This window comes from Durio zibethinus, chromosome 17, assembly GCF_047325235.1.
Source record: "Durio zibethinus cultivar Kanyao isolate XHJ-2024 chromosome 17, ASM4732523v1, whole genome shotgun sequence".
Lineage (NCBI taxonomy): Eukaryota > Viridiplantae > Streptophyta > Magnoliopsida > Malvales > Malvaceae > Durio > Durio zibethinus.
Window position 1 is genome coordinate 21851481 of NC_143178.1, and position 20032 is coordinate 21871512.

General features: G+C 30.5%; 1 protein-coding gene and 1 pseudogene across 3 annotated transcripts; both read left to right on the forward strand.

Annotated features, from left to right (window-relative positions):
* Positions 1 to 6379, forward strand: LOC111289314 (protein IQ-DOMAIN 31-like). Of its 3 annotated transcripts, none has more exons than XM_022880255.2 (8): positions 1 to 672; positions 793 to 832; positions 1244 to 1346; positions 2425 to 2721; positions 2839 to 3039; positions 3598 to 3678; positions 4497 to 5991; positions 6093 to 6379. In XM_022880255.2, exons 3-8 carry the CDS (start codon positions 1263 to 1265, stop codon positions 6122 to 6124), a joined length of 2190 nt encoding a protein of 729 aa, XP_022735990.2. In that variant the 5' UTR covers positions 1 to 672; positions 793 to 832; positions 1244 to 1262; the 3' UTR covers positions 6125 to 6379. The 3 variants fall into 3 exon arrangements, with proteins under 3 accessions (XP_022735990.2, XP_022736022.2, XP_022735998.2); XM_022880287.2 differs by having other exon boundaries at positions 107 to 672; positions 2428 to 2721; XM_022880263.2 differs by lacking the exon at positions 1 to 672 and having other exon boundaries at positions 699 to 832.
* Positions 6208 to 20032, forward strand: part of LOC111289332 (uncharacterized) — a 24082-nt pseudogene continuing 10257 nt past the window's right edge.

Sequence of the window (20032 nt, forward strand, 5' to 3'; positions counted from 1 at the left end):
GTGGGTTCCTTGCTTCTTTCTTGGCCCTTTGTGCTTTGTTTCATTTTTTTTTTTTTTTTTGACACAAGTCAATTACATTCACTCATCAGTCACTACTCTACGGCTTGCGGCAAACCTGCCATGTTCTCTTTACTCCTCTCCCTCCAGCGTTGCTCTCGTGCACGTTCTCCACCTTCTCTCCTCAAACTCCATTTACCGTACCACCACTGCCTTTCCCCGTGAATCTGCCGCTAACCACAAACGGCTCATATTCACCACGAGCCATTAAAACCCGCGTACGCCAACAAGCTCCTGGTAAAAGGTCAGAAGCGTAATTTGGACATGCGTCAGAATACAGAAGCTCAAGGTGGACACTTGTTCCCGAATTTATTCATCCCAATCATCCCCTATTCCAACGCCTAGAATCCTCTCAATCTCAACAATCAAAACTCCCTGTCGGGGACAATCCCAAAACACTATCTCCATCTAACGGTTTAAAACATCTGATCCAAACTCATTAACTAAAATTGGTTACACCAGATTAGGTACCGTTATTTTTTTCATAATTTCCAAATTCAGGTATATTTTTGGAAATTCCCTCACATTCAGTGCAAAGGCTACTCTCATTTTTCTCTTCTTCTACTTTATTTGCTTGTAAGCTGACTCCGTCTCTCTTGGGCTAACTTCTTCATGGTACATTTTGCTTTCCATTTTCTCGATTTTTTTTATAAATATTTTTAGTTTTTTTTCTACGATTTCTAAAAGAAGAAAAATTTTGAAAAAAAATCATGGTTCGGTGTTTTTGAAAACCAGGAATGGTAGATTTGAGCTTCGAAAGCATTGCATTTGCGAGGTAAGTATCAGATCTAGTGTAAATTTGTTACTCTTAAAAGAGCTTTCGTTTGTATATTTTCTTTTGGCGCGATATCTCTTGCCTTTTGGTTTCAGTTTTCAGAAGATCGTAAAATGTCAGGGTTAATAACTTTAATTTCTTAAATTTTTTGAAAGTTGGCTTTGAATTTGTTAGGTCGTTGGATTCTTAGCTGTTTCTAGTAATTTGCTTTGCTAATTTTTATTTTTTTTTCCGTTTAGAATTGTTTATATGACGTTTTGTACAGTAACTTGTTTTATTTTTATTTCTGCTTTCGTTGGGCGTTGTATTTTTTTTTTTTTGCTTTTTGTTGCTCGTTGAATTTATGGTTGATGTTTTCTTAAGCTGTTATCACATAGAATGATGCTGAAAATCGATTACCGGTATTTGCAGTTTCTCCTGATCTTGCGTAATGGGAAAATCACCGGGAAAATGGATTAAAACTGTGCTTTTTGGAAAGAAATCTTCCAAATCTAGTTATCCTAAAGGAAGGGAGGTAATATTTATTACTAATTACTACTAAACAACAAATATATGTTATATAAATATATAGAGAAGGGATCAATTTACACCAGTGTAAAACTAAAAGGTTTTACATCTTTTTCTAACCATTGATCTCAATAGGAATGGGAGAAATAAGTCAAAAAGAGAAAAATTGTTAATCTCATCTTTTGGATCTATTGAAATCAATGGTTAGAAAAATGGTAAAACAAAAAAGTTTTACATTAGTGTAAAATAATCTCTTCTCAAATATATATATATATATATATAAATATAAATATATGCAAAGATTATGTACAGCAGTAAATTCTTGTTTGTAATGCTCTGATGTACTTATAATTGTTTCCTTTAAACCATTTGGACATGATGAGAATGTATTTTCTATCAAAAGAACTTGATATGGCTTCTTAGGATTCCATTTCCTGATGTACCTTTATCAATTGGGTTTTGCTGATTTCAAGAAGTGATGCATTAAAGAACTTGATCTAGATATTTCTTTCAGCCACACTTTGCTTTGTTGCTTATTAACTTGTGATTTGTTGTTCAATCTTGGATTGAGAGGCATGAGCAGTTCTTAAACTGCCCCTTCCAATAATGCAAACTCTGTTTTTCCAACTTCTTATGTTGTGATTTAACCACTGTCATGTTTCTCTCCATAGTTTATATCTAAACAATGTTCAGTTTAGGGATGGTTCCTCTGTTGTTTGGTTTATTTTTGATGGCTTAGTTCCCGCTACAGAGAAAGTTAACACTAAGTAATTGTAAAGTAAATGATTAACTGATTCAAATATTAGCTGCCTGGGAAGTTCTTTGGGAGCTGTTGCATTTAACATGGTTATTTTGATGCTTTGAACTTGGGAATATATGATTCTTTCCTGTAATTATGATTAATTCTTTGCTGCCGTTTTCATCAGTGGTAAGCTTAATGCGGCCGTATTGTTCTTCTGCTGAGTACTATTTATTCACTCTTTAGCACCGACTAATTAAAATAATAGTGGTTTGGCATCTTTCTCCCATCAATCCTAAAATAATAATCTATGCTTTCTGTTTTTTAATGGGACTGTTATTTGCAGAAGGTTGTCAATGAAAGAGAGGTGTTGGTTGTGGCCAGGGCATCAGAAACCAATGTGGCTGTGTCTCCTCCCTTCTCTTCACAGCTGAATCCATATGCCAATGAGAGAGATGAAAGGAAATTAGAATTGGAAAACAAGGAAGCTGCAAATATCTTGCATGATGACGGGATATCAGTGCCAATGAGTCGAGGCATAGATTCTCAGAAGTCCGCCCTTCAAGATACACCTTATGATCCTGAAAGGATGAAGCAAGAACAGGCGGCAACCATGGCGCAGGCTGCTTTTAGGGGTTACCTGGTATTCTTCTCCTATTGTCTGTGAAATCTTACCATCAATTTTCAAATAGTTTATATAGCCCAGGAAGAACCTTTAGTTGATATTATACCTACACTGATATCAGTTCATTATGTGAAGGCTCGCCGGGCATTCCAGGCTCTCAAAGGCATTATAAGGCTGCAGGCACTTATTCGTGGTCACTTGGTTAGGAGACAAGCTATTACTACTTTGTGCTGTATGATGGGAATTGTGAAGCTACAATCACATGTTCGTGGAGTAATGGCCAGACATTCTGATGGTGGTCTTGAAGTGCAGAAAAAATGCAAAATGAACCTTCTGGTAATTTCTTTGAGAACTCTATCATGGACCAATTACTAGTCATGATTCATCTGGTTAATACTTTTAGGAAATGCAGTCATTCTGGTTGCTAATAATTGAAATTTATCTTACAATCACTATTCTTGTCATTCAGATTTATTAGGTGTACCTACTACTTTGCTACTTTCGGTTTTTATATATTAAAAAGGTATCAGCCCTTAGATGGTGCAGGTGTAAACGGAATTGACTTGCACATCATCAACCAAGTTTAGTGAGAATGGTTAAAAGAGGTCTTTCGCCTGAGGTTGTTTTAGCAAAATTTAACATCACATACTTCGGGTATTCAGATCTAAATTGAGTGGTGAAAATGTTTTTGAAGCTAACCCCTTGCCATTTGTTTGTAATCTTCTACTTCCAGCAATCACAATAAGCAGGATGTAGTAGTATATATGAATTTTTAAGTGAAGAACTTGTACTTCAACTTTTGTCCTCAATCTTTCTGCATTAAATTTGTATTTATTCAAGAAATAGGTAAGCTAGCTTATTTTTGCCTTTAATCCTTATTTCGTTGTTTGGCAGGAGAGCAAGCTCGTGGTTTCTCTTGGAGTTAATATGCCTGCACGCATTGGAAAGTTGTCTGCAAGTGCTTTTGTTCAAAAGGTATGTCTGGTGTTGTGCTTACAGTATTTCTTATTTATGAAATTGAAAATAAATAGAATTTACCTTGATATTGTGCCACATCACTAGAGATGACTCCATATGCTGTCTATTATGCTTTGATGGCTTTATCCTTATCTATAAGCTCCTTTTGATGGGGAAAACATTACCTGGCCTTAGGATTTGCTTATCCTTCATATCTTGGTACCGTGGAAGAAGCAATTGCACATGATTTATTCAGGCATTCATATGGTCATTTGCTGAGTTTTCTAATATTAGTTTTGGGATAAACTCCATTTTGCTCCATGAATTAAATCGATGGTGGAAATAGATGAAAGTTACTATTTTATTCCTGTTCAGTGAAGCTTCAGCATGCTGACTTCTCTTCTTGCTCATACATAGTCTTCCATTGCATTAATGTTAAGTAGGCTCAAAAATATCATCTAACTTTTGGTTGCACCCAAAAGTATTGCATATCAGAGACGTTTGGGAGTTTGATTGATATTATCTGTCACTAGATCATGCATAGGTATTTCTCGTAGTATCTTTAAGAAAATCTGAATGTGGACCCCCAAAATATTGCGCATAAGACACATTTGGCAGTATGCATCCATCAATTGTAATCAAACCTAAAACTGTCTTGTTTCTCGTGGCACCTAAAATATTGAGTGTTAAGAGGTGTTTGGCAATTGATTGATAGTTAGCTATCCCCTATCAGTAGACTTGATTTCTTAAATTGGAATATCATTTCATTTGTGCCTTTCCTTTTACCTTCCTTTTCTTTCAAATTGGGCAAGTGACTGCTGGGTTTGTTTCTTTAGCTTGTTGCTTCATCACCTACTGTAATTCCTTTGCGCCTCTGTTTTGATGCTGGGGAACCAAATTCAGTCTGGAACTGGTTAGAGCGCTGGTCAGCATCCTGGTTCTGGAAACCTGTTCCTCAACCGAAGAAAACCTCTGACTCTAAATTGCAGAGGAAGCAGGCTAATAGTCAAGCTATTGAAATGGATACAGGTCGACCAAAACGGAGTGTCCGCAGGATTCCTCCTGCAAATTTGGATGGTCCTTCTCTACAAGCAACCTCTGAATTTGATAAGCCCAAGCATAACCTGAGGAAAGTTGCCAGCCATCCAGCTGAGTTAGTGCAGGAAAACCCACAAAATGAATTTGAAAAGGTTAAACGCAACTTGAGAAAGGTTAATAATCCTGTAGTAGAAATTTCAGTGCAGCCAGATGCTGACTTTGAGAAGCCAAAGGCAAGTTTGGAAAAGGTCTCAAGCACTATTAATCTTGGTATTGTGGAACAGAGCCTAAATAGTTCGGCTGAGAAGACAAATAAAGAGACAGTCTTGACAGTGAATAGTTCAGATGAGAAGATGAAGGAAGAGATGGCCATGCCGGTAAATAGCTCAGCCGAGAAGATGAGAAAAGAAATGGCCACAGTAAATAGCTCAGCGGAGAATATGAAGGCCTTGACAATAAATAACTCAACTGAGAAGATGAAGAAAGAGAAGGCTATAACAGTAAATAGCTCAGCTGAGAAGATGAGACAAGAGACGGCTATATTAAATAGCTCAACTGAGAAGATGAAGAAAGATGCGGCCTTGACTGTAAATAAATCAGCTGAGAAGATGAAGAAAGAGATCGCTGTAACATTGAATGGCACAGCTGAGAAGATGAGAAAAGAGATGACCGTGGCAGTGTCAAAATCACCTGACATTGAAACAGTAAATAAATCAGCTGAGAAGATGAAGAAAGAGATTGCTGTGACATTGAATGGCTCAGCTGAGAAGATGAGAAAAGAGATGACTGTGACAGTTTCAAAATCACGGGACATTGAAACTATGATGGCGCCATTAGGGATGAATGAGACGTCAGATTTATTGCATGCTGATCCTGCTGCTGTTGACTCGAAGCCTTTGATAGATAGGACAGTTAAGGATGAGAATACTCCCATAATAAATGTGGAGATGAACAGGAAGGACGATTCAGCGAACAATGAGAATCAGAAGTCTGTTAGGAAAGCTTCTAATCCTGCAAAACAAGATCGCATAGAGAATGGGCCTCAAAGCAGTCCTGCACTGCCAAGCTACATGGCAGCAACTGAATCTGCCAAGGCTAAGCTGAGACTTCAAGGCTCTCCTCGATCTGGGCAAGATGGAGGTGACAAAAATAACCTCACTCGGCACCAGTCTTCGCCATCTTCAGCCAATAGCAAAATCAGCTCACAGTCACCAAGGACACAGAGACCAGTTCATGCAGGGAAAGCAGGGAGCAAAAGCGACAGATCTATGTTGTCATCCAGAGATGGAAACGGTATGAAATGCTGATTTTAGGTTAGAATTTCGTATAAGTTTTACTCATAGCTCGTCTCAAATGTTAATAAATACACCTCTTGTTTTTGTTTGATCTTGCAGCGAAGGCAACTCAAGTAGAGTGGAGGAGGTGATCTGGTGAAATATTGAGATTTGAGGAGTTAGTATCAAGGGGTTCAAGAATCACATGTTATACATTTGGTGTAAGATTAATAGAATGTGTCGTGAAACTGAAACCGTGTCTGTAGACGAAGGTGTTTGCAGGCGGCGTGCATCTGAAAATTTTATGTATTTGTGGGTGTTTGTGAGTGAGTGTAAGTCAATTGGTTTTGAACTTTCAACATGCCACAATCATCATTGTTATTAAATATCAGTTCGTTTGTTCCCAATTTGCCTTGCTACCGATGTTCTATTGTTGCTATTATGAAATGAAAATTTTCATTTCGTTTGTACCTTATTTCGTGCAAACACAATTATTCTCCTCGGCATTTGACTCATTTACATTACAGGTTATGTTATCGTGTCTGCATGGACGGACACAATGTAGCTAATGGTTTTCCTGTCTCAAATTATTATTATTTTTATAATTTCAGAATTTAAAAAAAAATTTAGATTATGATATATATATATAATATTAAAATTTTTAATTTTTTATAAAATTAATGTTTTAACGTTTTTAATGTATGAAAATTTAATTTTGGAATACAAAAGAGATAAAAGATTTATCAAAGTGTTTGGTGAATATTTTATTCCTTGTGTTTTCTGCAACTTAATTTTATTCTATCGTTCGCTTTAAAAATAGAGAACTAAAGGAGATTTTGATCAATTGGCCAGTTCCAGTCAAAGTCGGAATTGTCATTCTCTTTGAACACCCATTATTTACAATTTCACAAAAAGTATTGCTAAATGTATTTCAACCTTTTCTCTCACACTTCAATTTTTTTAAAAATTTTTTTATAAATGAAATTCCTTAATTACTTTTCTCTTTTAAACAAGTTTTTAGAAATAAATTTTTGAAAAACCTTAAAAGTTTTTAAAAATTCATTTTTGGAAACATTTAATACTTTATGAAAATTTATTTTCGAAAGTGTTAAATGCATTAAAATATTTTAACACAAAATTTTATAAAATTAAGTTCGAAATTAAATAAAAAAATAAAAAAAAGATTAGAAATTCTTAAAATTAAAAAAACACTTAAAAATTTCACTTATTTGAAGTAAAAAAAATTATAAAAGCAAAGATAAATTATTTATTTTTTTTTTATTTTTTGTTTCATTTCATATTTGATTTCATAATATTTCATGTTAAAATATTTAAGTGTGATTTATAACTTTCGACTCGAAAATAAATTTTCGTAAAATTTTAAAATTTTTCAGAAATTAATTTTCATAGATTTGTGTGAAAAAAAGATAATTAAATATATTTTTTTACAAAAAAAAAAAAACTGGAGCGTGAAGAGAAAATGGTGACGATGCATTTCGCAGCACTTTTTCACAAATCTCATAAAATCAAAATATCTTTAAAATCCCATTTTACTCCAATATTTTAATAATTTAAAAAAAAACACCCCAAACATAAAATCATTCGATTTGATTGGTGGCAACACTCTGATTACCATAACTGGTTAGAAAATCATCAAATAGCACGCACAATAAAAAAAAAGCAAAAAAAAAAAAGACCGAAATGAATGAGAGAAAGAAAGAATGGAGGAAGTTGATAGTGGTTGAAGGGTTATGCCTACCAGGTGGAAGATCTAGGTGAGAAGAGAGACATATTTCATCTTCAGGTGGTTTGGAACGACGGAGGATGACGTTTTTTAGAATGAAAATCGTGAGCTTAGAGGCTAGATATAGGTTTTTCTAGGCTATTTTCGGAAAAACCAAGTGGGTATCGGTGAAAAGGACGTTGAGATTAGCACGCAGGTAAAAGTTGGTTGAAATTTTCGTCGATCAATGGCGGCAGGTGATTGTTGCCGGCGCCGATCAATGGTGGTCGACAGGGCTGGTGAAATTTTTGAGAGAAGCTTTGATTTTTGGGTTTAGAGAGAGAAAGGGAATAGCGAAGAAATTGGGAGGAGAGAGAAAAAAAAGAAAAAAAAGGAAAGGAAAGAAAAAGGACAAAAAAAGAAAAAATAGAAGTTTTTTATTAATTTTTATTAATTAATAATTTTTTAAATTCTATTGGATTAATTTTATTTTTAATAATTAATTATGATTAATTTTCTTTTATTTAATTATTATTAATTAATATTAATAATGAGAGATAATTGAGTTAATTAATAATTACTTTTATTAAATAATTATGATTAATATTATTTTATAATAAATTATAATTAATTTAATAAAAAAGTAAAATAATATTTTAAACTTATTTTAATAATATTCTTTGAACTAACCAATCATATTAATACTAATTCCTACTATATTCTATTCCAACAAACTACGTATCATAAAAATTATTCTATTCTATGCTTACTTTTTAGTATTCTCACATAATATCAATTCCATTAATTAATATCATAATAATTAATTATGATTAATTTTGTTTTAATTAATTATTAATAATGAGAAATAATTGAATTAGTTAATAATTACTTTATTAATTAATTATGATTAGTATTATTTTATAATAAATTATAATTAATTAATAATTAATAATGAGAGATAATTGAATTAATTAATAATTACTTTATTAATTAATTATGATTACTATTATTTTATAATAAATTATAATTAATTTAATAAAAAAATAAAATAACTTTTTAAACTTATACTAATAATATTCTTTGAACTAACCAAACATATTAATACTAATTTTTTCTATATTTTATTCCAATAAAATACATATCATAATAATTATTCTATTTTATTTTTCTTTTTTACTATTCTCACATAATATCAATTCCATTCCTTTTTTTTCCATTCCGTCAATCAAACGTCTCGTAAGCGTAATAATTTTGAATCATTTAAAAAAAAGATAATAAAAAAAAGAAATAAATGGAATATACTATTAATCTACTTGGACAAACAAGGGAGTTTTTATTTACACTTCATTTTTTTCTTTTCATATCCCATTCTTATTATAAAATTATATTATCACTTAGTGAAATTATTTAATTACTTTTTAACAAATACACCCATTTCTTTTTTTTTTTTCTCAAAATTGGTTACATCACAAACCTTAAATCATTAAAATTATTCCTCTTATCTTGTACATTATGAAAATAGATACATAGATAAAAAAAAAATAATTGAGATGAAAGATGCCAAATAAATGATAAAGTAAATCATTTCATTTGTAATTTTAATTAAAAAATTAAAAAATTAATAAAATATATATATTTTAAAGTTAAAACACTTTTTGAATATGTATATTTAGTAATTATATTAAATTATCATATATAGATCCGATAAATATTTTAATTTATCAAAAATATATATCCGAAAATGTAAATATGACTTCCGTAAACTCTTCTTATTTAAACTCTTCCGAAAATGAAATTTGAGTGTAAAAAACAAAAAATAGAGTGCAAATAAAAGCTCCCGACGAAAAATGTAAGTCGTAGAGATTGTCAAATCTTTTTTTATGTTTTATTTTTTGATTTGGGAAAGAAAAGATTCAAACCTATTTTTTAGTAATAAATTCATGCATCTATTATTATACTAAATGGTCAAATGGTGCCTAATTTTTAAGGATTTGGCTTTTTTCCTTTTTTAATATTAAATGGAGAATTCTGTTTATGGTTAGATTAAATCACGCATAAATATAAAAGAAATCTAAACAGTATTATGTCAGAGTTGTAAATAAAAAATTATTGTTAGGCAAAAAAATAAAAACAAAAAAATTTTTAGCATTAAAAGAATAATTATAGATTTATTTGTGATGATATGATTTTTCATTTGACTATCAATAAAACTCTCCATTTAATATTGAAAAAAAAGAAGAGTCATATCTAATTTTAAAATTAAAATATATTTATTTAATTATTGTTGTTAAAATATTAAATTTTGTGAAAACATCAATTTAAAAAAAAAAAATCCTAGTTTATGCCTGACACTTTAAAGCCTTATTTTACTTAATACACTTATAGTTTAGTTTGATGGTTTAGCTTTATCACATGATAATTGATACATATTTATAGGCTACTTTAGTAAGACTTTTTTCCAAAGCGATTCCTTGAATTTGCATCCCACAATCAAAGATGCAATTAGTTTTAGATAATTATGAGTAAATTCATTATTTTATTTTTTAACAAAATACACGTACGTAGATTAATTCATATATCTATATTAACGTGATTAAATACTATTGTCCTCAATTACTTGAATGCGGACAATAGTTGGTAAAGCTTTGGTCATATGATCTGCAAATATTAGTTTAGAACTGATATGTTCAATTTCCACCTCATGTTTTTAGATATGATCTCTGATAGTATGACTTTTGCTATTGTTAATCTTACTATGACTTTTGCTATTGTTATTCTTATTAAAGGCTGCTGCAATCTGTAGTTGAGTTGTTACATTATAGGTCTTTCAATAAAATTAACAACTCTGATTTCAAAAATAAAATTTTGAATCACAATGATTGTGATGTGATTTCATAGCATTACGAATCTTCTCAAAAAAATTTTGAAAAAGAAAATCCCTTATTTCATGTAGTAACCCCAAATCAATGCTTTATTTCAAATTGGCTATTCTTCTCCTCTCCATTTTAATAGGATTGAAGAGAAGGGCAGAAATGGATAATTTTGAAAAAAAAATGAAAAAAGAAAGTATGATGTGAAACAAACCAAATATAGTTATGGGTAAGCCATAGTGTGATGCAAAAAATTAAAAAAAGGAAAAACCAGCTATATCTAGTGTATTTTGATAATTGTTTTAATTTGTCAATTTCATATTTCACATAATTTTTATAGGGAGAGATCAACTAATATGAAAAAGTTTTACATTTTTTTTCTAACCATTGATTTTAACAGCTTTAAGATGAGATTAACTCTTTTTTTTTTTTCTCACTTGTATCTCTTTGCATCTATCAAAATCAATGACTAAAAAAGGTGAAAAAGTTTTTAGTTTTTAGTTTTGCCTCTATTGAGATCTAGGCCATACTAGATTGAGAGTCACCAACCAAGGTCATGGAACTGAGATCATTCCTTGGGTTGGTGAACTACTACAGATGCTTCATTAAAAGCCATTCTACCATCGCCACACCATTGACGAACTTGCTCAAGAAAGAGAGAGTGTAAGATTGGAGTCAGGAGTGCCAATAAGCCTTTGATCGACTAAAGTGTGTGGTGATAGAAGAGCCTGTGCTAGCTTTGTCAAATTACACTAAGTCATATAAGGTGTATATGGACACATTAGACTTTGCAATTACAGGGGTGTTGATGCAAGAAAATCATCCCTTCGCATTTGAGAGCCAAAAGCTCAATGAGATTGATCGTATATACACGGTCTAGGAGAAGGAGATGACAACATAGTACATTATTTGCGCACATGGAGACATTACCTATTGGGATCCAAATTTGTGGTTAGAAAAGACAATGTTGCGATAAGCTACTTCTAGACTCAAAAGTAGTTGTCCCCCAAGTAGGCTAGATGGCAAGATTTTCTTACAGAATTTGATTTTAGCATAAAGTTCAAAATAGGGAAGGCAAAATTATTGGCTAATGCACTCAGTAGAAAAGCAATGCTTGCCATCATTAGTTAACCTGAAGGTTTCCTGGTGTCGTGTATTAAAGAGGAATTGGCCTATGATCTTACAGCTAAGACACTTATGAAGTATGCGTGGCAAGGTAAAACCATACGTTTTTAGTTGCAGGATGACTTGTTTTACATCCAAGGAAATAGGTTGTTTGTTGTCGATACCTAATTTTATTCAGGATGATTTTATTGTATTTGATTTTGATTTTAGTTTGGACATAATAATTTAAAGGGATTTGAATATTTTGATTTGACTAGGCTTATTTTGATTTTGTGTTAAATATTTGGGTTTACCTTATGTGGATTGAAGCCTGATCAATTCAATTTTAAGTTAATTGGGCTTAGGGTCTAATAATAGTCTCAGTTGATTGCTTAAGCCTAAAATTCATTTCTAAGCCCAAATTCAATTTTGATGCCCAATCTAATTTTTGGTTTAAATTCTTGATATAGGCCTAGAAGCCCAAAAGCCAATAAAAGCTTACATTTATCTTTGCAAGCCTAAAGCCTAAACGTATTTTTAGAGTAAAAAAAAAACACAGATAATAAGGTTGGCTGCCAGTAACAACCTTTCTACTTTTCCTCTTCCTTAAAATTCAACTTTTCCTTCCCTCAATTTGCCTTACCATTCTAGTCAACCTTAGTTTTTACCCTTCTAAATTTTACACAAATTTAGTAAGACATTATAATAAAAAAAAAACCAGCAGCCAACAAGAGTTACAATTGCAACATTATGCTATCAAGTAAAGCCATTTGACAATAAAAGAAAGGGGAGTCTTCTGGAAATAGGACAAAATTGAAACACTAAAAAAGAACCCCCACTTTGTCCATCTCAAAAAGCAAAGAAAAAAAAATCTCGACAACTAGGAAAAAATACCATTAGAACCATCCAACAAAGCTAAAAAAAAAAATCACTATTAACCCCAATCTCACTGCCAAAACAAGTAAAAAATTGGAAACCATACCCAAAAAATAAATACAATTAACTAAAAATCATCTCATTTCTTCTAAAACTCACTAAAAAAAAAATCAAGATACAATACCATAATCCTCACCAACTTGGAAAGGAACCAGTAGAAGAAAACTTTTAAAAAAAGAAAAAAGAAAGAAGGTAGTGTTTGGTTGAGGAGGAGCTGGTAGGTTAGTGAGGGAGTTTGGGTGTTCGGTGAAGGAAAGAAGAAAGGGGAAAAAAGCAAAAAAAAAAAAAAAGAAGAAAGAAAAAAAAAGAAAAAAGTCATTTGGCATTTAAAATCAACGAAAGGGAAGAAAAAAAAGAAAAAGAAAAAAAAAAGAGAATGAAAGAAAAAAGAAAGAAAAGAGAGGAAAAGAAGCTGTTGACATCTGAAAGAGAGAGAAAACAAACAAAAAAAAGAAAAAGAAAAAAAATAAAAAAAAAACAAAGAAAGAAAAATATAGAGAAAATAAGAAAGGAAGAAAGTCAAAAAAGGGGGAAGAGTTTTTAAGGAAAAAAAAAGAAAAATTAGAGAAGTTCGGTTAGTTTAGGATTTTGAAGAAAAAAATATTTTACCTGTTGATCCTATTAGCTCGACTCGGTTCTATTGGATCCAACCTAGACTATTTTTCTTAATCTTGATAATTTGGTCCTTGGTGTTTAAATAGGCTTGTTGATAGGGTTAAATGCATATAAGATAGGTTAAGTTGGTTAATTGTTTGTATTTGCATAATTTATTTATCTTATGTTGCATTATTCCCATAAATAAAAAAAAAGTGAATTTGTAAGTGATAATTTTGAAAATTAATTTATATATATATAATGGTTAATATTCCTATGTAAAAATAATTGTTGAGACCTTTCCCAAATATTAGAAGGCTTCTTAATAATTACTTTTTATGAAGGAATATTATGTTAGATTTTGAAGAATATTATGAGCATTCTAAGTGGAGAAAAACTTTTCATAATTTCATCTAGATATTGGAGAATTAAGAAATATTAAAAAACTAAAGATTTTTATTTTATTCATAAATAAATAAATAAAAATTTAAAATATGTATTAGATGAATTTAATTAGTTGTCTGCATTTTAATTTGTATTCATATCATATATCTACTTCATATGATATGTGCTTGCATTTCATTGCTTTAAAAGATTAATAAATGATGGTTTTTGGAGAACTATTTTAATTAAATAAAAAAACTAATATTTTTAAATAAAAATAATTCTTGAAACCCTACCTAGATATTAGAGGGCTTTTCAATAATTATTCTTCATAAATGAATATTAAGTCTAGATTTTGTAGATTATTATGCAAATCCTAAATAGAAAAATATTTTTTAAAAATTTGCCTAGATATTAGAGAAGTAGAAAATATTTCGATACTAAAGATTTTTATCTTAATTCTAAATAAAAGATTTTTTTTATAAATGGAAAAAGAAAAAAGATTTTCACAAAAATGAAATTTGAATGAATCATTTTTAAATATTAGAATTAAGACTATTTTTCTTAATATTAAGACAACATGTGATCAATTGGTACATTTTTAAAATGGGCGTTGTGGGGGTACTAATCCTTCGTACGCATAATTATACTCCAAACCCAGCTTTATTTTTTGTAAACAAAAATTTTTTTTTAATAAACTTCAAACTCATTTTATTGTTTTATTAAAAAGGATAAATTTTTAGGTGGTTAATCACAACTAACTAAAAAAGATTGGTGGCAACTCCCTATGTTTTAAAACTTTTTAAAATTTGTCTTATGGCCTTTAAAATTGTTATGACATTTGTGCCACAGCATGGAGGTTTTCATAGGAAAGTTATATAGGAATGCCATGATTCAAGTTGGGTTAGCCACCTTGGTGTGCACTGCACCTTAGCATTAGTGCAAGACTGATACTATTGGTTTTACGTATAAAATGGCATCAAGGCTTATGTGAAAACTTATCTTGTGTGCCAATAAACCAAGATAGAGTCAAAGTCACCAACTACTCTCTTGGAGTTATTGTCTATTCGATAGTGCACGTGGGAGATCATTTTGTTGAATTTCGTAGTTAAACTACCCAAAACAGAGGGGTATAAGAACATTACAGTAGTGGTGGATAGATTTTCTAAGTGTGAGACTTTGATTCCAGCAACTAAAAAGTGACTAGCCGAGAAGGCAACCCATTTGTTTTTGAAGAATGTGATGAAGTATTGGGGCATACCACAAACCATTGTTAATGATTAGGACGGGCATTATACAAAGTGGTTCTGGATATAGTTTTTCAAGCTATTATGTTCAGGCCTAAACTTTTCCACCAACATGCATCCAAAAACTAATAGGTAGATCAAGAGTGTTAATAGATTATTGAAGGTCTACCTCAGGTACTATGTTAGTGCCACACCAGAATTCATTTAAAATTGTGATAGGATAGCAGCCACACACTCCAAAAACTATTGCAGTGGGCTACACAGGACTTAATCTAGTGGCAAACAGGTTTGCCAAGACTTTTCAAGAACAAGTAGACCTTGCTCGAATCTATCTACACAAATTAGCAAAGAAAAGCAAGATGTGAGCATATCATAAGAAATGAGATGTGTAGTAACAAGTTGAGGGCTTGGTGATGGTGAAGCTACACTTGGGGTTACGCCATAGGGGCATGCAAAAGGGCGTAGTTCAAAGGTATAAGAGAGCTTTCATAGTTCTAAAAAAAGTAAGCAAAGTAGCTTACAAGCTAAAATACCATTAAAGCCCAAGGTGCACCAAGTTTTCCATGTCAACATATTAAAACCATTTCATAAGAATCAAAAGGATCTAGCATGGGCAGAGTCATAGCATGCACCTACGGAGATGAGGCCTCATATGACAAAAAGGTCAAGTGCATATTAGCTAATAGGGTTTTGAGGTGGTCGAATTATAGACCAAGATATAAGTACTTGGTGCAATGAAAGTGACTTCTTAACAATGAAGCTAGTTAGGAACCAACTGAGGATCTTTGGTAGTTTAAACACCAAATCAAATAGTTCCACTCAGAGGACATAAAAAAGTTGTCATGAGATTAGGTGAGGGAGAGTGTTACAACCTGTGTAGCCATACCTGGGGCCCAAATGCCATGAGTAGGATCAATCAAGAGGGTTCAGGCCTTGGGCTTGCAACAAACATAAAGCCCGCTTACATAAACTCCCTAGGCCAAGGAAATCACTTATAAAAGGGCCTTGGGTGCACCAAGCCTAGGTGTAGCAAACCAAGCTCCAACAGGCCCAAATGCTGAAGTAACCTTATAGAAGGATCTAGACACTAATGGGCTAGGATAGTTCCCTACAAACTTTGAACTTTTCAATGTAATCTCGTGTAATTTCCTATTAATCTTAGACTTTATAATAGCCATTGGATTGATTCAATCTTGGCCATTGATTCATGGGAGCTTCAAGTATAAATAGAGGGTTTCCCCACCCTTATTTGATAAACAAAAACACTTAAGTAATAGAAGTTACAACATTTTCAGCATTTCTTTTATCTTCTATCCTTCCTTACTTTTGAGTGCCTTTTAGTTGTTCTTTTGAGTATCCATTATGTTAGAGTGTTTTACGCTTACTTAGATATACAAGAAGGGAATTTCCAGTCTAAGTCCACACAAAATGTTGGCATTATAGACACCCCATTTTTTCTAAGGATTTTTTAAATTTCATTTGGCTTTAAATTTTGATTTGGATTGTGCAATTAGGCCTTAATTGGAAAAGTGAATTTTGAGCCTAAAGATTAAGCCCTAAAATTTATTTGTATTTTAATTTTTTAGTTTAATTTTTAGTCTAATTTTTGTTTTTTTAGTCAAAAGAGTAAAAGTCAATTGGTAAAAATAAAAAAAAAAATTCAACTCTTTAATTCTATCTCAAAATTTAACTTTAATGGTAGAATAATTTTGGAAAGACTTGGAGCTCAATTTATTGAAAAAGGGAATATTACACAGAGAATAAAATTTAGAGAGAAATCTTAGATTCGATTGAATTAATTTCTTTCAAATTGAAAAGGATTCAATCCTTATATAAGGACCTTGAATTTGTGATCAAAAGGTGGGGCCTAACAGAATTGACTTCAAAATTAGATAAAGGTCATTGAAAAGAGAGAAAATTTGGGCAAAGGTTTTGAATCAACAAGGAAAAAGCAATTAAGCAAAAAAATTTTACAAGAAGATATAGTTGGAGCTTTTGGAAGGAAGGCTAATATTTATAATAAGAAGTATCAATTTTTGAAAGGTAAAAATTTGTTGAAACCTGTGGTCCATTAAGGTAATGTTTGCTTTCATTTTTTTTAATGATTTTTGCGTAACTTTTATAATATTTAATTGCTTATTCTTATTTTTATATTTATTATATGGTATTTATTTTTGCATGTTTATTTGCATGATTTGTATATTATTATTTGCATGATTATATATTAAATTGCATATTTATTTGCATAATTTATATATTATTATTTGCATGATTATATATTAAATTGCATATTTATTTGCATAATTTATATATTATTATTTGCATGATTATATATTAAATTGCATGTTTATTACATGTTTATATATTTAATTGCATGATTATTAATTTATTTATTCGTGTGATTGTATGATTATTAATATGTTTATTTGCATGGTTATTTATTTATTTATTATTATTGCATGATTTTATATTTATTGCATGATTAATATTATATTTGAATGATATTTGATTGCATGTTTCTATATTTATTGTTTGTATAATTGCATGATTATATTTGTGTGCTTATATTTGATTTCATGATTATATGAATGGTTATTAATATATTTGTGTGGTATTTTATATTTGCATGATATAATATATTTACATGATTGTTATTATTGCATGATAATTAATATATTTGCATGACATTCTTGCATGAATGTTTTATCATGATTTAGGCATGATATTGTTATATGATATTTGGAATGAGTTATAGTATTATATTTGCATGCCGATTTTTGCATGGTATATTTATTTCATTATTGCATAATTGCTTGATATTTTGATAGAATTTTTCTACCACTATGTTTTGTAAATAAATAAAAGGATTGAAATTGATTTATTTGCATGATAAAATCATCTTTGATAAGGCTTAGGTAAGGTAACACATAATTAACTTGATACCAATTTTGGGCATAAATGGGTGCTAATACCTTCCTTGCATGTAACCAACTTGCAAAGCTTAGTTTTTGATGATGTAAATTGGAACCTATTCTTTTTAGGGATCTTTAGTTTACACTTAGAAGAACCTTAAAAAGGATAGATTCATAGATGTGGCCAATCACTCCTAGGTAAAAAAGATTTGTGGTGACTCTATGATTTTTGTGTCTAATGGGTAGGTTTTCCTAACCTAAACGTTATGACAGTTTGGGACTCTACTGGAGATATTAAAGAGTTAAGACATTAGTTAGTTATGTGTTATATTAAGCCTTACTTTGATGGTTTTATTATGTAATAATTTGTGATTTTCATATTACTAACCTATTTGTTTTTGTTTTCTTGTTTTGTAGATTTTAATTTTTTATGTGCATTAATTTATTTGATTATTTGGGATATCCCTTTACACATACCACTCTGGCATTCATGTATAAGCTCTTAACCTGAGTTTTATCCTTTATTAAGAGGGAACATGTATCTACACTATTGTGAGGTGATAACTTCAGTGTGAACTAGTGAAAACTTTCACTCAAATTGAATCTTTTTCGTTTGAGCTTATAATAGTGGGTAAGGATTGGGATGGCTTACTAGTATATAATGGACAATGATGTAGGAAACAATTTGGGAACCTTAGATTGTCAAACCTTTAAACCCAGCATGTAAATAAATCATAAGGATCTGAACATAAGTTTGAGCCCTGCCCTTTTCCTTACTAGAAAACCCAAAATATGACATATGATGGGATATTTATTCTGCTTATAAATTTATATGTTGTTTCTTGTATATATATTATGTGCATTCTAACCCTTTATATTTTTCCTTATATACATTATCTTTAGTAACCTTTTTTTTTTTTTTTATATACATGTAGTTACATCCTTAAATCCTTCTTATTGCATTCTTGCATACATGCATTATTCCATTTCACTTTTTTATATATTAAAATGTGTGAATGCTTAATTGTAAATTAAAGAGTATATTTTAAAGTTTTTTACATAGTTGTGAGTATGAATTTTTGTTTTTACTATATATTGCATACTTGTAAACATTTTTGTATATGTATTATTTCATTTACCGTTTCAATTTTGTACATAATTGTGGATAAAAATTCTTATTTTTCACTATGTATTTCATACATGTATTTGCATATACATTTTTATCCATGTAAATATTTTTGTATGTACATTAATTCATTTGTTTGGAAAATTCTTTGCCTTTTCAATTTTGTACATTGTTATGGATATAAATTCTTGTTTTTCACTATATATTGCATACATGTATTTGCATATACATTTTTATCCATGTAAACATTTTTGTATGTACATTAATTCATTTGTTTGAAAAATTCTTTGCCTTTTCAATTTTGTAAATAGTTTTGGATATGAATTCTTGTTTTTCATTATGTATTGCATACATGTATTTACATATAAATTTTTATCCATTTTTGTATGTACATTATTTTATTGGCTTGGGAAAATCTTTGCATTTTCAGTTTTGTGCATAATTGTGACTGTGAATTCTTGTTGTTATTATGCATTATATACTTATATATACATTTTTGTATGCATATTATATTATTTGTTTGGGGTAATCTTTGCCTTTTCAATTTTGTAAATAGTTGTGAATATGAATGCATTGCATACATGTATTTACGTACACATTTTTATTCATGTAGATGTTTTTATATGTATGTTATTTCATTTGTTTGGGGTAATTTTAGTACATGAATATGAATTTTTTTTTTCATTATGATTTACTTATAGGTATTTGTATATATGTTTTTAATTTAAGATCGTTTGACAATAAAAATGCACATGATTTCTTTCCATGATTGAAAAATGTTCTTTTTAAAGAAAAATTTTTGTGAAAACAATCTTAAGAAAATGAGTGATTACTATCAAGAATGAATATACCCAGTTGTTTCACTTACCATTTCATACTCCAATTCAATTGCACACCACACCATCACAAAACTTGACTTCTCAAGTCCCATGATCCTAACTTTCACTTGATAAAAAAAGATTTCCAAGTCAATGATCTTTATTAAGGTTATGAGCAATGAAGTTTGAAAAATCTTGTTTGAAAATTTCTTTGGAAGCCAATACATAAGGCTCTTTCTTATAGATTCTAGATATTTACAATTTGATAAGTGTTAAAACTATTCCAAACACATCACTACTCATGTTTCTTCATAAAGCCTAAACCTCTCCAATTTCTTTCTTGGGA